Source organism: Talpa occidentalis, unplaced genomic scaffold (genome assembly GCF_014898055.3).
Source record: "Talpa occidentalis isolate TD23 unplaced genomic scaffold, MPIMG_talOcc4v2.1 talOcc4.8, whole genome shotgun sequence".
Taxonomy (NCBI): Eukaryota; Metazoa; Chordata; class Mammalia; order Eulipotyphla; family Talpidae; genus Talpa; species Talpa occidentalis.
The window spans coordinates 65,161,899-65,176,431 of NW_023605194.1; the positions used below are offsets into that span (position 1 = coordinate 65,161,899).

General features: G+C 44.3%; 1 protein-coding gene across 1 annotated transcript in view; it reads right to left on the reverse strand.

The window, feature by feature from the left end:
- Positions 1-14,533, reverse strand: part of UBE2L3 (ubiquitin conjugating enzyme E2 L3) — a 47,773-nt gene that overhangs the window by 30,214 nt on the left and 3,026 nt on the right. Inside the window, exon 2 of the mRNA XM_037495637.2 lies at positions 716-811. Coding sequence (XP_037351534.1) covers positions 716-811 — 96 coding nt within the window. The remainder of the gene's footprint in view (positions 1-715; positions 812-14,533) is intronic.

Sequence of the window (14,533 nt, forward strand, 5' to 3'; positions counted from 1 at the left end):
GAGATGAAAAGATGAAGAAATAGCAGACACTAAATGAAGAGGGCAGTGAGGCCATAGAAAACCATTGTTAGGAGAAGACCTGAGCCCAAGTGAAAGCAGAAGTCTGTGAAACAAGTGGAGGAGTCACATGCAGGGGCATTGGAGGTGGGGTGGGGGGAGGGGAAGCCAGACACTGGAGGCAGAAAACCCAGAAAAAGATAACTAGGTTCGGGAACAGGTGGGTCATTAGGCAAGGTTTGAGATGAATGGGAGACACATACTGGAAGGTTCCAGGAATAAAACCTGGAACCCAGGTGCTCTGAAGGTTAGATACACAGATGCAAAACCAGGTGGGAAAGCAAGAAGAAGATTTAGATAGGGGCACTAGCCATCTCCCAAGAGAGAGCAGAGAAGGTGGCCCCTGCCTGGACAAATGAGGCCAGGCAGAGAAGCCAGGGAGTCAGAGGGAAGAATAGGAGCACAGACACACATTTCTTCCCCAGGTTGATAACCAGAGACCTGAAATGCTTGGGCCCCCCAGAATGTTACAAAACCAGTACAAAGACAGGATTCTAAGGCTATGGTCCCTACCTTATTACCCTAGAGTGGCAGCCAATCTCTGTGCATCTGCTGGCTGCCTATACTAAGAAGCTACGTGGGAACAGAGATAAGCCCAATAGCACACACATCACCTTAAAGAATAATCTGATAAGAAGTGGAAGCGTTCAATACTCACAGGAACAATAAGCCCTTGCCAAGTCAATAAATTAGCTTCATCAACCTGGATGTTACGGAAGTTTTTCATTCCACATTTGCGGATTTCTTCAAGCTCCTGTTGATTAACAAAGCATAAAGGGGTGTCAAATAGGAGAAAACACCACATATTAAGATCCCTCCTGACTCCCTCAAATTAAATCGAGTGACGACACCACTGGTGACAAAATTTGACAAAATTTCAGAGTGTGCTAGACCACTTGTGGTCTGGCTAAGGAGCCTGGAGTCACAGTGGTCCCCTTTACCCATGCCCCAGATCAAGACAAGCCCCCACCTTAGTGAACTCACAGAACTCAGTGGTATAAATAACTGTGCTTCTGTGGACACACCACCTCCTCTTCAGGCTGGTTAACACACCTCTGTTTAAATACCCTTGGTTCCAACACAGGACAGCCACGCATCAAGGAGGGCAAGGAAAGTGCAACAGACCTGACTTCTTTCAACTGAAATTATCAAGCGCTGACTTATGTGTTTGGGTACTGAGGATGTAACGAGGAATGAAACTGGGGAGACAAAGCACACATATACCCAAAGTTTTCTATTAACCCTATAAATGCATTTTCAAAAGGACTGTACCTCAGAATGGGTACACAGCAAAGACAACTATCCAGTCTGGGATGGGAAGGGAGATAGGAAACCTTCACTGAGCCCCAGTTTCCTCAGCTGCAAAACATGGGTAGTAAGACCCAGAGTTGTAGGCAATGAAAGGGAAACCACATAGGCAATAGAACCCCCAAGTATGAATGATTATTACACAAATAGTCAATGCAGCAAACGCCATGTCATCCAGAAAACACAACCACCAGGACTACTTCAGGGCACTGCCTCAGATGTCTTTAGTCTGGAACTGCTGTTACTTGTTTTTCAACTGCCATCAACCTGATTATTTCCCATGACTTTGTGACAACTCAAGTGAAAGTCGGACAGGTTACAACCCAAGTTAAACATTTTCCCTCCATTCTCAGACACCTGATGGGATGTGCTCTCCCACAATGCCCCAACACCCCAAATTAGCCCCTTGTCCACGGCACAATCGCTTCTTCCACATTTCTTGGGTACCTTCTCTCAGGCAATCCCAGAGTACGGCTTAGCTGAGCCCCGTCTCTTCTGTTATGCAGGCAGGACAGCTTGCTCACTGGCCTGTTTACCTCGCTGGTCCAGCCTACCCACCCCTCTAGAACTGGGAGGTCCCTCCATTGTGCTGCAGCTCACAATGGTACCGGTGCTCTGGTCAGTTCCCACTTCAGGGCCAAAGGATCCTCCATGCTCCACATTCACATCACACAGCTGACAGTATACAAGGTACACTGGAAAACACAAAGGTATGGAAAGAAACAATTCCCAAGGAAGGGGGAAGCTAGAGACACTGTTACAAGTCCTAGGTTAGAGGATGTGCCACTCTGCACATACTCTATGCCTTATATAGAGAGGGCCAAGGAGACAGCCCATCAAATGACTTTGTGGAAGAGGTAGTTGGGTCACAGTGGCACTTCATAGCAGGTGAGAAGACCAAGTTTCTTCCCTTAGATGCTATTGCTTGTCAACCTTAGTTGGCCACCACAGTCATCTGAGCCTGAGCCCCAACCCTAGAAATTCTAGTCCAACCAGTGGTCACTGGAGGCTGAACTGGGTTTTGTTTTGTTTTTTTTTAAAGATTTATTTATTTATGCATACAAGAACCGGGTACAGGCCAGAGGTGTGGGGTGGGGGTGGGGGTGAGAGGATTCACCAGAGACAGAATGGAGAACAGAGCAGGCAGATTGAAATACACTGCTGAGGGAAGCAGTGGGCAAGTCAGGAGAGGTCTGCTGCGCCATGTGGGGAGCTCCTTGGTCGGGGATCGAACTAGTGCTGCAGTGGCTGCGGATGGCTTCATCGGTTGCGTCCTAACACCCTGCGCCACCATGGAGGCCCTGAAGTGGGGTTTTTAACAAGCTGTACAGTGAGAGGAAAACCACTGAGATTAATCCATTTCTAAGCAATACTCTCAGCTTTTATGAGGAGCAATGCTGGGCCTCATGCAGTGGGGGAGGAGTACCTGGCCCCTCTTTCTAACCCTTCAGGAGGGAAAGCATAGAACCTAATGACCACTTTAACCTGCTACCTTGTATCTGGTCCTCCTGCTAATGCCTGGCACTCATAGGAAATGCTTGCCTGGGACTCTTGCATTCTTTGGTCTTTACCTCAGAAACAAGATGAAGAAGGGAGTGAGTATCTTCAACTGGAAAGTGACAATAATAAGACTCACACAGTGTAGCACTACTGTGGCTCTAAGGCCTGCCACCTTTGGAAGTTAGCGGAGTGCCAAAGCTGAAAGATGAAATATCACCAGGACTGGTCAAATGAGGCACCAAAAATTTGTATAATGCAGATTCAAGCATGGCTTATGAGAAGGAACAACACCTAAACCCAATAAGGCAGCTGTTGCAACATCCAGTTCATCTCAAGAATTTCAACAATTAGTCAAGCAATCTACACTACTCTAATTTTAAAAAAGAAAGAAATGCTAGCCTGGGGATTATGACACTTGGGCAGATTCAGAAAAATGGAGTGGTCTGATACTTATGCAACCATTCTGGCTCACTCCCAAAAGAGTGGAAGCTCCAATGAGCAGGTGAGAGGGCAGAGAGAAGTTCGTGGTAGTGGTCAAACACTTGTGTTCAATGACCAGGTCAGTGAATGGATGGAAAGCTGGGGCTTGAGGTTGGAAAAAAAGGCTTTGGGATGGGAAGGGCTCTCCCATTTTGATTTTCTGATCCTTGGCTCAAGGTACTGGAGTAAGATTCTTGACTAGGGACAGAAGATAGCATGGTCCCTAAGGGCTAAGTCCTACCCAAACTATCAGGCAGGAAAAAGTATTTCAGACAGAACTCTGGACTTAGACAATTGAAAAGGAAACACAGAGAAGAATATTTTCAATACCCATGGGAGGAAATAAATTTTTAAATAACTTGTAAATATACTCTATGGCTTCAGAAACTCACATGACAGAATAAATGCAAAATAAACACAAGAAGGTAATTTTATTTTATTTTTTAAAGATTTATTTATTCATGCATACAAGGGCTGGTACAGGCCAGAGATGCGGGTGGGTGAGAGGATTCACCAGAGACAGAGCGGGGAACAGAACGGGCAGACTGACTGACATACACTGCTGAGGGGAACAGCGGGCGTGACAGGAGAGGTCTGCTGTGCCATGTGGGTTGCTCCCTGGCCGGCTGGTGATGGAACTCATGCTGTAGAGGCTGTGGATTGCTTCATAGTGCAGTGCTTAACCCCTTGCACAACCAGGGAGGCCCAAAAAGGTAATTTTAAAAGAATTATAAAAATATGACAAGATGGGACTCAACTGTAAGATGGCAGTGAAAAATTACATCTTGCTCAATAAAAAGGTAGTGGGGTGCAGGGAGGACACCAAGAGAACTAAGAAACAAAGATAAGAGCTGTGATATGAGAGGAGGTCACAACACAACCCCTGGCCAGAAAAGGCTGGGAGGCTCAGGAACTCCAAAGCAAAAATATCACTATATTGTCAAGTTAAGCTTATCAAAGACCAAAGAGGCAACCTTCTTTGCATAATTCTAACCAAACCAACAAGGAAGAACTGATTATAAGGTGGAAGTGAGAGAAACCCAAGACAATCTAACAAATAAGCAGCCCAATAATCTTCAGGACAGCATTTCTCAACAGGGTGTTGCTGGCATATAGGCAGGACTTTGCACTACAGCACCCCAACCTGACCATTACAGAGATACCAGGCATGCGACACAACCCCGCCCATTTCCTAATGTAATGTACTCTTAAGAGAGCCCGAAGTTGTTGAAAACCACTACACTGTCAGGGGCCAAGATGCTGAAAGACTTGCACTGCTCAAGGTAGTCTCTGCAGACAAAAACTGTTCAGCCCAAAACAACGATTACGGCTTCACTAAGAACAACTCGAAAACGGATTCAAGTCATTCAGAGAAAAGATACGTTCCATCTGAAGTTCTTAAGACGAGAAAAGGCAAGATGACTCAAGAGGACTGGACCCTCAAGAAAGACTGCACCCCTCTAAAAGAATGATGCTAAGCATGAAAAACTGGGGAGAGAATTTAAAGAAATCAAAGTAAATTCAGAGTTCAAATTTAAAAGGTTATTATAAATGATGGAAGAAAGGATTCAGCAAAGAAAATAAATGCAAAAGTAGACTAGCTCTAGAAGAACAGAGTTAGGAAGACCAAAGCCAAGAACGAAGCAATCTATAAAATATGCCTCATAAAGGTCTGTTTCAGTTCTGCTCAGAGCAAGAAGTCCTGGGTCAGCTGTTCCAGGCTGATGGGGCAATGATGACAAACCAAGAGAGAAGAATTCAAGGGAAAGCAGAACCAGCCAAATCACACACTCCTTCTTCCCCAGTGGGGAGAGCAAGCTTCCCAGGCAGGGCAAGTGAGGAAAGGGAAAGTGAAACACTTCTGGAAATGAGATCCATTTCTGAGCCCAGCAATGGATCTCAGTGTATTTCAGAAACTTGAAAGAGCCTGATATGTTGTCCAAACGCCAGCCCAAAGAATCTAATACCCACTCCAGGCCAAAGTCTAGTGTGTGGCAGAAATGGGCCATGGCCTAACAGCTCTGCAGGCACTGACAGAGGACAGGGCTCTGGCCCCACAGGAGTGCACTGTGCCAAGACCTGCACAAAAGCTTAGGTTAGTCTCCTAGAGATGAGACAGCAGACAACAGTCACTTGGTCACACAACTCAGATGTATGCATCCAAGTTTGGGGAAAGTATTTAACAAGTCTCTTTGTTTTCTTCTTTGGAGGTCTAAGAATGGGCCCAGAAAATCAACTGTTCAAAATTTCGTAAAGTAATCCTCACAATGGCCTGAAAAACTACAGGGAGCTGGGGACTGGGGTGGGGTGAGGTGGGGGGGGGGCAGAGTGAATCTTAACTAGCTGTGGCCATGGTCCTCTTTAGGATATCCAGACTGATGCACAGAGGAAAAAGCAGCTGTGTAAATCAGGGCTACTTCAGATGTCAAACTGATGTCATGGACAGCCTATCTTAAGGTAGTTGCCTAAAAGTTTTAACAACTATACTTAATATCATCCTGTAATTTTATATTTGCTGATGAAAAAAGGTACATTGTTTCACTACAAGAGCTACAGAAAGTAAAACTGAAATTCTTGGCTGTTGAGGCTGAATTAGGAGAGTGGAGAAGCACTGCTATAGGAATCCACAGGTCAGAGCAAGGGAGGTGTGGCAGGCAACAGAAGAAGGTAATGGCTTCATGAAGAGAGGGGTAAGATGGGCCTTAAAGAATGAGGAAAGCCAAATTTCTGAAAAGAAAAAAACAGGTTAACATGTGTGGGAAAAATGTATTCAGAGATGTAGAAGGAAGAATGTTAGGGAGGCAGCCAGGAACTCCAGTTGACTGGAGTGATTACTAACAAAGGGGGGCTCTCAAACAAGGATGTGTGTGCCCAAGTCCCTGAAAGAGCTGTTCAACACCCACACTGGGGGTGGGGTGGGGTAGAGCACAGCTGAGCACCTGCTGCTCCCCATGTGATAGCGAGGTACTCTCCTGCTTAAGAATTGCCACACTCATCCAATCCAGACTTTTAGCAAGGAAGATATGAGGCCCTGATTACTTTAGTGTCATTTCCACTGTTAGAAATAAGTTCCTAGGGCCTCCCCGGTGGCGCAGCGGTTGAATGCTGGCTTGCGAAGCTGCCCGCAGCCTCTGCAGCACCAGTTCATTCTCCGGCGGCCGGGCGAGGGTCCCACATGGCGCGCAGACCTCTCCTGCCGCCCGCTGCTCCCCTCAGCAGTGTACTTCGGTCCTTCTGCCTGCTCTGCTCCCTGCTCTGGCTCTGGTGAATTCCCTCACCCTCCCGCGCTTCTGACTGTACCCAGTGCTTGTATAGATAAATAAATAAATAAATCTTAAAAAAAAAAAAAATCAGTACTACCCAGAAAGAAAAGACTTAAAAAAAAAAAAAGAAAGAAGTTCCTAAAAGAGCTAACACCTCCCGGGCCTCCCTGGTGGTGCAAGGGATCTCAGCACTATGAAGCTATTGCCAGCCACTGCAGCACGAGTTCAATGCCTGGCCAGAGAGCTAACCCACATGGCACAGCAGACCTCTCCTCCCTTCTGCGCCCCTCAGCAATGTATTTCAGTCAATCCGCCTGTTCTGCTCCCTACTTTGTCTCTGGTGAATCTTCTCACTCACCCCCCCACCTCTGGCCTGTACCCCAGTTCTTGCATGCATAAATAAATCTTTTTTTTTTTTAATAGAGGCATGTTTTTATTTATTTATTTATTTATTATATTTGTTTGTTTTGTTTATACATGCACTGGGTACAGTCAGAAGCGCGGGAGGGTGAGAGAATTCACCAGAGCCAGAGTGGGGAGCAGAGCAGGCAGAAGGACCGAAGCACACTGCTGAGGGGAGCAGCGGGCGGCAGGAGAGGTCTGCGCGCCATGTGGGACCCTCCTCTGGTGGCCGGGGAGCAGCCGGGGATCGAACCGGCGCCGCAGAGGCCGCGGGCAGCTTCGCAACCCAGCGCTCAACCGCTGCACCACCGGGGAGGCCCATGCATAAATAAATCTTAAAAAAAAAAAAAAAAAACCCGAACTAACACCTCCATTGAGCCAGGCACATGAAAGCTATGTATGGAATTCCTCTTACTGCAACAAATCTGAGATAACAGAAACTAGAATATCATTCTGATCTCTTTTTTTAAAACTGAATGCTGTTCTGTATTCTGAAGATTTCCATAGGTAATAAAATCAAAATATCCCAATCTCCAATTATCTCTTTAACACTTTATTATTACATAATATGTTATATGAGATATAGAATTTATATATGTACACAGAAATAATATTTTGATTTGGAAGGTGGTTGCTTTAAGACTGCCAAATTGTCAGTGAACTAGAAAAAGCAGAGGGTCTGTTCTTAAGCAGACTGGACTCAAATTCGAGGCCCACCTTTCACACCACTTAAGTTCCAAGGCTACCATTTTACCTGAAAAATGGTACGAAACCTATATCACAGGGTTCTACTGAGAATAACAAGAAACCTTATATAGTGCCAAACACTTAGAACTTTTAGTAGTACTCAATGTTTTTCATTCCCTTCCATAACTGAATCACATTTCCTAAAATCTGAGAAAGTGTCTAGACCAACATACATTCTCTATTCCACACAACACAGACTTGATATGGCATTAATGATCTATGTCCAAATGTTTATGGTTTTAAGCACAAAATTTTCAGAAACAGATCAATTATATCTCAATTTTTAAAAAAAGGAAAAGAAATGCAAAGCAGAGGACATGCTAACAACACATTACCACCATGTTCCCCTCTCAGTGGTACCAGTTTAAGAGCCACCATCTTCAAAATTCCAACAAAGAACAGAAAAGGAGAGATGTCAGGGAAGCTACTCTGAAATTAGCTATGTGAAAAGTAGCAGCAAGATCCTGAGAGAGGAGGGTGAGAAGTTGCAGCTGGTTAGGACAACACACTGCAGTATTTACAATGAACAACACAAGAGATAGGGACTAGAGCCTCACCACACCCTTGAGACGGGCCAGTCTGGCAAACCAGCTTCATTTGACAGATGGTAAAGTCCAAACTCAGAGAGGCCCAAATGACAGACTGTGCACAGGGCAGGGCAAGAAGAGCCAGAGTTGGAATCGTCATCTCTTCCTGAACATCTCAGCCATACAAACCAGTGGGTTAGGGTGGCCAATGCTTTCACTGGAAACAGACTGTGCAGGGGCTCCTTACCAAGCAGCATCTGGAAGGGCTTAACTAATGTGGAATAGCACTTCCCAAGATTCATAATGACAAAAGCAGGGAACATATACAGTATTTGCCCTAGTTCTTCCAGCTAGTCACTAAGTGTTTACATCATGCAAGGAATGTGTGTAGGCTTCTCCTGTGAGGCAAAACCAAACCTGGCAGATAGAACCAGATGTCCAAGGCAAAGTTACACAAACCTGCATTAAATCTAAGTCCAGGATCACTCGCAAATGCTAGGACATTAGGACAACTGACAGGACAATGATAATTTGAAAGAGCTACTCCTTCAATTTGTGATTAGAGCAAGGCAACTAATTTAGACAGAAATGCACTTTTCAAGACAGCACAAAGCAACCTGTGGCAATGACACAAAATTGTTTATCTAAACATAAGGCTTCAGACCCCCTGAACTCCATTCTCTTTTTTCAACTAATACTTAGCAAGGGGGCATGACACCAACACATCTTCCATGAGGGGACAGTATGCTCACTATCTTACACTTAGTTATTAACACAACAATACGCTGTGCTATTATAATGCTAGGAAGTAGTTCCATTATCCCTGCAGAGAAAACAGAAAACTAAAATCAGGACAATGAGGTTCAAGGTGATGACAGGAACAAGTCCACGGCAGAAATCAAGATATGAACTCAGGGCCCCCATTACTGAGTCAGAACACACTGCTCCAAGGTGAACCACTTGTCACATCAATCTAAGACGACATGGCTGAAGAGAGTACTCTGTGCAGGCTCAAAGGAATGCACTGCCCACATACCTCCAAGCAAGTGTGGCCCAGTTCCCAGGTGAGCATGCTGCTCCACCAGCTCCACACACAGTCCATTTTCAGCTACTGAAATTGCTCCTAGAACGGGTTCTGGATCCATATGAACATGGGTGTGCCTAGCATTCTTGACCTACATCAGACACTACGGCTCAGTGCCCCTGCATGACACTGAGAGCTCCTCATGGGTACAAAACTAACCTCTTCAAGTCTGTCCACACCACAGTGGATGATACAGAGCTGGATATAGGATAAGTGAGTAGAACAGAAACTGCTTACTTAAAACATGTGACGGAGCCTTCTATAGCTTAGCTTTCACATGCTGAATTTTTTAAACCAGAGGTATACTAGTACAAAGATATTTATAAACCATCTCAACTATCTTGGAAAGGATTCAGAAGCTGTCCAACTTGTGAGTTATACCCTCCTCCATCCTGTGAAGTATAGCAGCATTCCCTCCCTCTCAGAAAGATAGAGTGCACCTCCATGGGCACTGGCTCTAACATTAGCAACTGCTTAGTAGCAGCAGGATTGTCAAAATAGTATTTCACCCCTCTGCTAAACTGTGCTAGTAAGAAGTGAAAGTAAAATCTAACATGAAGACCAGAAAACTAAAAATCAACACAGACGTGGAACTGTTAAAAACAGAATATAGCCCAAACCACCGCCTAACCTGAAATGAATCCTCCTACTCTCTACCCCACCTCTCCTTACAAAACAAAAGCAACCATGTGAAAGGCAGGAGCAAGACCCTGACAGTGAGTGCCAGCCTATGGGTTGTGTCCTCTAAGTCTCAGTCTCCTGTTAGTCAAGGGGGTCCTCATAGCTCTGGGATTCGAAAGAGACTGTGGCAACAGTGAGGGGTAGGGGTTGGGGCTGTGGTTGAACAGGGGAGGATGACAAAAGAGCCACTAGAACTTTTCTTAAATTTCTACTTCAAGACTGATAGAAAAGACAACAGTGAAAGTATTACTTCTGGAATGACAACTACTACTTATCCAAGAGCTTCCTTCAAACCCCCACCCCTGACTCCCAACTCAGCATCTTTTAAAGCATCCTCTCTGGATACAGTGACCAGCACTGCACTGCAGCACATTAGGACAGGAAGATTCATAGCAAGGTGAAACTCATAGCAAGGTTCAAGATTTGCAAAGAACTTTTCAACTTTTTGGGAAAAAGTGAACATTTTAAAACAAAGACACATTCATGTAGCTGCCTTCAAAAACTTTTCACTAACTCTAAGGAATAAGTTATTCCAAGAACCTAGAGGACACTGTGGGTAAGAGAATGGGCCGCCTTCGTGGTGAGGTCATGTCCAGTCAGGCACACTCCTCTCTGATCCCAACCCAACTTTCCCAGCAGAGGTCCTATCACTCCTAACCCTCCCCTCCTGCTAGCCAGGATGCCCTCCTCACTGCTCAGGAACATGTCATGATCATTTCCAATAATACCTACACCATCTTGCACTTAGCATATGCCAAATGCTCTTCTAAGTACCTATTAACTTAGTTTATCTTCAAATACAAAGTACCCAATGCAGAGACAGGCTGAATAACTCGCTGAGGTTCACTCAGCTAAAATGCAGCAGATCAGATTCAAACTTTAAAACCTGAGCTCTTAGCCACTATAATCTATTCTCTCTCTCAACAGCAACTGCCCCAAATGAAAGAACCTTCCCTCCCCTTCTTTAGTGGGGGGAGTATGGCTAGGTTTATCTACATCCTCAAAAACAGTCAAGATAAGGTTATCCAAAAGAGAATCACACAGGGCAAAAACCCTCACCAATGAGCAGCCTGCTACTTTCTTGATACTGGGGATACATCTGACCCCTCAACAGAAAGGCTACAGCATCTGTCTGCCACCTGTCCTTAAACCCATCAGCACTGCCCATTCATGGGGGTGTAGATCTTCCAGTGGCTGGTCATAGAACTTAGCCACCATGGGAGGGCAGAGGGAGGAAGAAAGGGTTCGCAGTGAGAGTTTCAGGTGTGCAACCTAGGGTAAAACCAGGCAGTTTCCCCGTGCTTCTGGAAAGCACAGCAAGGGCTGGCCTGGAGGAAACAGCACACGGTCAAAAACATATAGCCATACTGGGGGATTGGGTAGACTGTCAGCGGGATTCCTCAGGCCATCTCTCATGGTCATTGCTCACACCCAGAGAGATGAAAACTACTCAGCCTCACGGGCTGCCATGCCTCTCTCCCCTTTAACTACCAAAACCCCACTCAAAACCTACTGAAGACTTGCAGGGCAAACAAAGTTTGCAAAGTTCCACCTCCTTCCTAATGTTAGAGGTCTTTCCCCTCCCTGTCCTCCATTACATATCAGGCATACATCCAGCATAGGATGGACAGGCTTGGACTTCTTTGTTTTAGATGCATGGCATTTTTCTCCCTCAATTCCTGAAGAGCAGAGCCCAGAGAAGCCCACTGGACCGAGTCTTAAAGGACAAAAAGTAACTCTACAGCAAAGAGCAAGGACACCCACCAAGAGGTTTGATATATGTGAAGCATGCTGTGTTTGGGGGATTCCATGGGCAACCCTGAAGAAATGAGACGTTGAAGGAACATGCTAAGGAATGTGGATTCTTGACAGAGTCCTGACCTACTAAATATGGTTCTAATTTCTGAGAGTAGGACTTTTGATGCGCTGCTGGTTAGGAATTATGTGGGGCTGAAGAGTACAAAGAAACCACGGAGGAACTGGATGCAGATTTTCCACAAAAATGGTGATACCCTGAACTAGGGAGCAGCAGTGGAGCTAGAGAAAAATTAGGCAGACGACAGAGATAAAGGTATAATTCAGCAGAATCTGGCAAGTGGCTAGACATGAAAGGAACAAGGCAGATTCCTCCAGGTTCTTCCTTGGGCAACTGAGTGGACAAGAGGACCATGAACTAAGTAAGGCAAGACAGAAAAAGTGAAAGGCACAGCAGGAGCTTATACTCAGAGACCTACAGATCTAAGTTTCATTCAAAGGAAAATTTTCAAGGTGGCTAGATAGATCTAGTGTAGGCTCAGCTGGGATGTCTTCATGTTTCTCTAAGTTTCCTAACTTACTGAGCAACAAAGAAAATAGAAATAGCTTTTGAACATATAGTTCCACTTTACAATAGAGTAAGAATACTTTAAAGTAACCTGTAAAAATAAAAAGTAAAATAAAAAGCTATATAAATAAAACACTAAAGGCCTCCTTGGTGGTACAGGGGTTAAAGTCTCAGTACTATAAAACTATCACCAGCCAATGAGGCTTGAGTTCAATCCCTGGTCAGGGAGCTAACCAATAAGGTGTGGCAGATCTCTCCTGTCTTGCCTGCTGATCCAGAGGTGTATTTCAGTCAATCGGCCTGTTCTGCTCCCTACTCTGTGGTGACTCCTCTCACCCACCCCGCAACCCCTCCACCTCTGGCCTCCACCCCAGTTCTTGTATGCATAAATAAATAAAAATCTTTTAAAATAAATAAAACGCTAACTCTTAATTTAGCAGAAAGTGACCAAATACCCTCGGACAAGTATTTTTGTTCTGGTATATGAAGAAAAGTACCCAAATGCTGCAATAAGTGAGTATACTCTCTTTCTCAGGACCTGTCCGAATTATTTTTTAAAAGAGAAACATTACAAATATCATTAAGGGAGGCTGAAATAGTTCCAACTTACTTGGGTGCCATGAATTTAGGATGGAAAATTCAATGTGTTTCTCAATTCTCAAACATCCAGTGGATTCAGGACATTTATAGAGGCATAACATCATTTGTAAAACTCCCCTGTGACACACACAGCACACCTACCACCCAGTGAACATTATTTACATAGCATTAAAAGGTTGCCACAAATCTCAATTCCTTAACCCAACAGTTATAACACCATTATACCTACTAAATTGTCACCCCTCTTTTAAATCCACTAAGTTCCCCCACTAAGAAAAACCCTTAGGGGCAGTTACATAGTTGGAGTGTCCTAAGGGGAGATCTGTTGCAACAGGGTCTGAAGAAATGATCAGACAGCAATCAGTTTCCCTTAGCAACACTAAGGTTTCACTTTGTAGCTATTTCCTGTCCTGACTCAAGAAATGGTTACAATCTAGTGGTTGCTATCAGTGCTAAATTAGTTGCCTGCAAAGTAAAATGTACCTAATGTTTTATTAACATTGTAATTGCTAAGGAGGGTTCTGAAAAATCCTTCTGACAAATGCTTTTTAAGTTACTTTATCATACTTAGCCTAAAATAACCATTCAGTACAATATATGCAAATCATTCAATTTTAGTCATGTATTTTACACTAGGGGCGTTGACACAACAAAATCTTTGATTCCCGACCTCCCTGGTGGCGCAAGGGGTTAAGTCGCAACCTATGAAGCTGTCTGCTGCCTCTCCAACAGGAGTTCAATTCCCCCGCTGGCCAGGGAGCAGTTGCCCAGCAGACTTCTCCTGACTCCCCAGCTCAGCAGCGTACTTCTCAGCAGCGTACTTCGGTCAGTGTGCCTGTTGTTTCCCGCTCTGTCTCTGGTGAATCCTCTCACCCCCCACACCTCTGGCCTAAACCCCAGCTCTTGCATGCATAAATAAATCTCTAAAAAAAAAAAAAAAGAACAAAAAACAAACTTTGCTTCCCAATATTCTGAAAAATATTTTTTGAGGAAATCTAAAATTCATGTGATTCATTTGATTATTCAACATCAGCTTATTTTTTCACCATTGAAAATCCTCCTTAAAAAAAAAAAGAGAAAATCCCTTTCATTCTACCCCATGTAGTAATCAACCTGCATCAATTATTTTTTTTTTTTAACTAAACAGGATTAAACACTGAGACAAGAAACCAGCATTCCCTACTGAATTGAAAGAATTTCCATCCCCAACTCAAAAAAAACAACACATTCTTCCATACATCCTTGGAGTGAGAAAGGAGGCAGTATGACAAAGGGCATGGAACTGGGGATTTGGAAGCAGGGAGATTTAGCATCTCATTTCCTGTGCACCTTAGGTAACACTCAACCTATCTAAACTTCACAATTTTATCATTTGTGAAATAAAGATGACAATAAACTTTGATATTGAAAAAGATAAGAACTATGTAAAAGATCCAGCACTCACTAAATACTCAGTTAATTTCACATTTTGCCTAAATACCAACATTTTGGAAATAAAATAATTTAAAAAACCACAGTAAGGCCTCTCTCAGACCTCTGGGAGCCTGGGAACACCAAAATA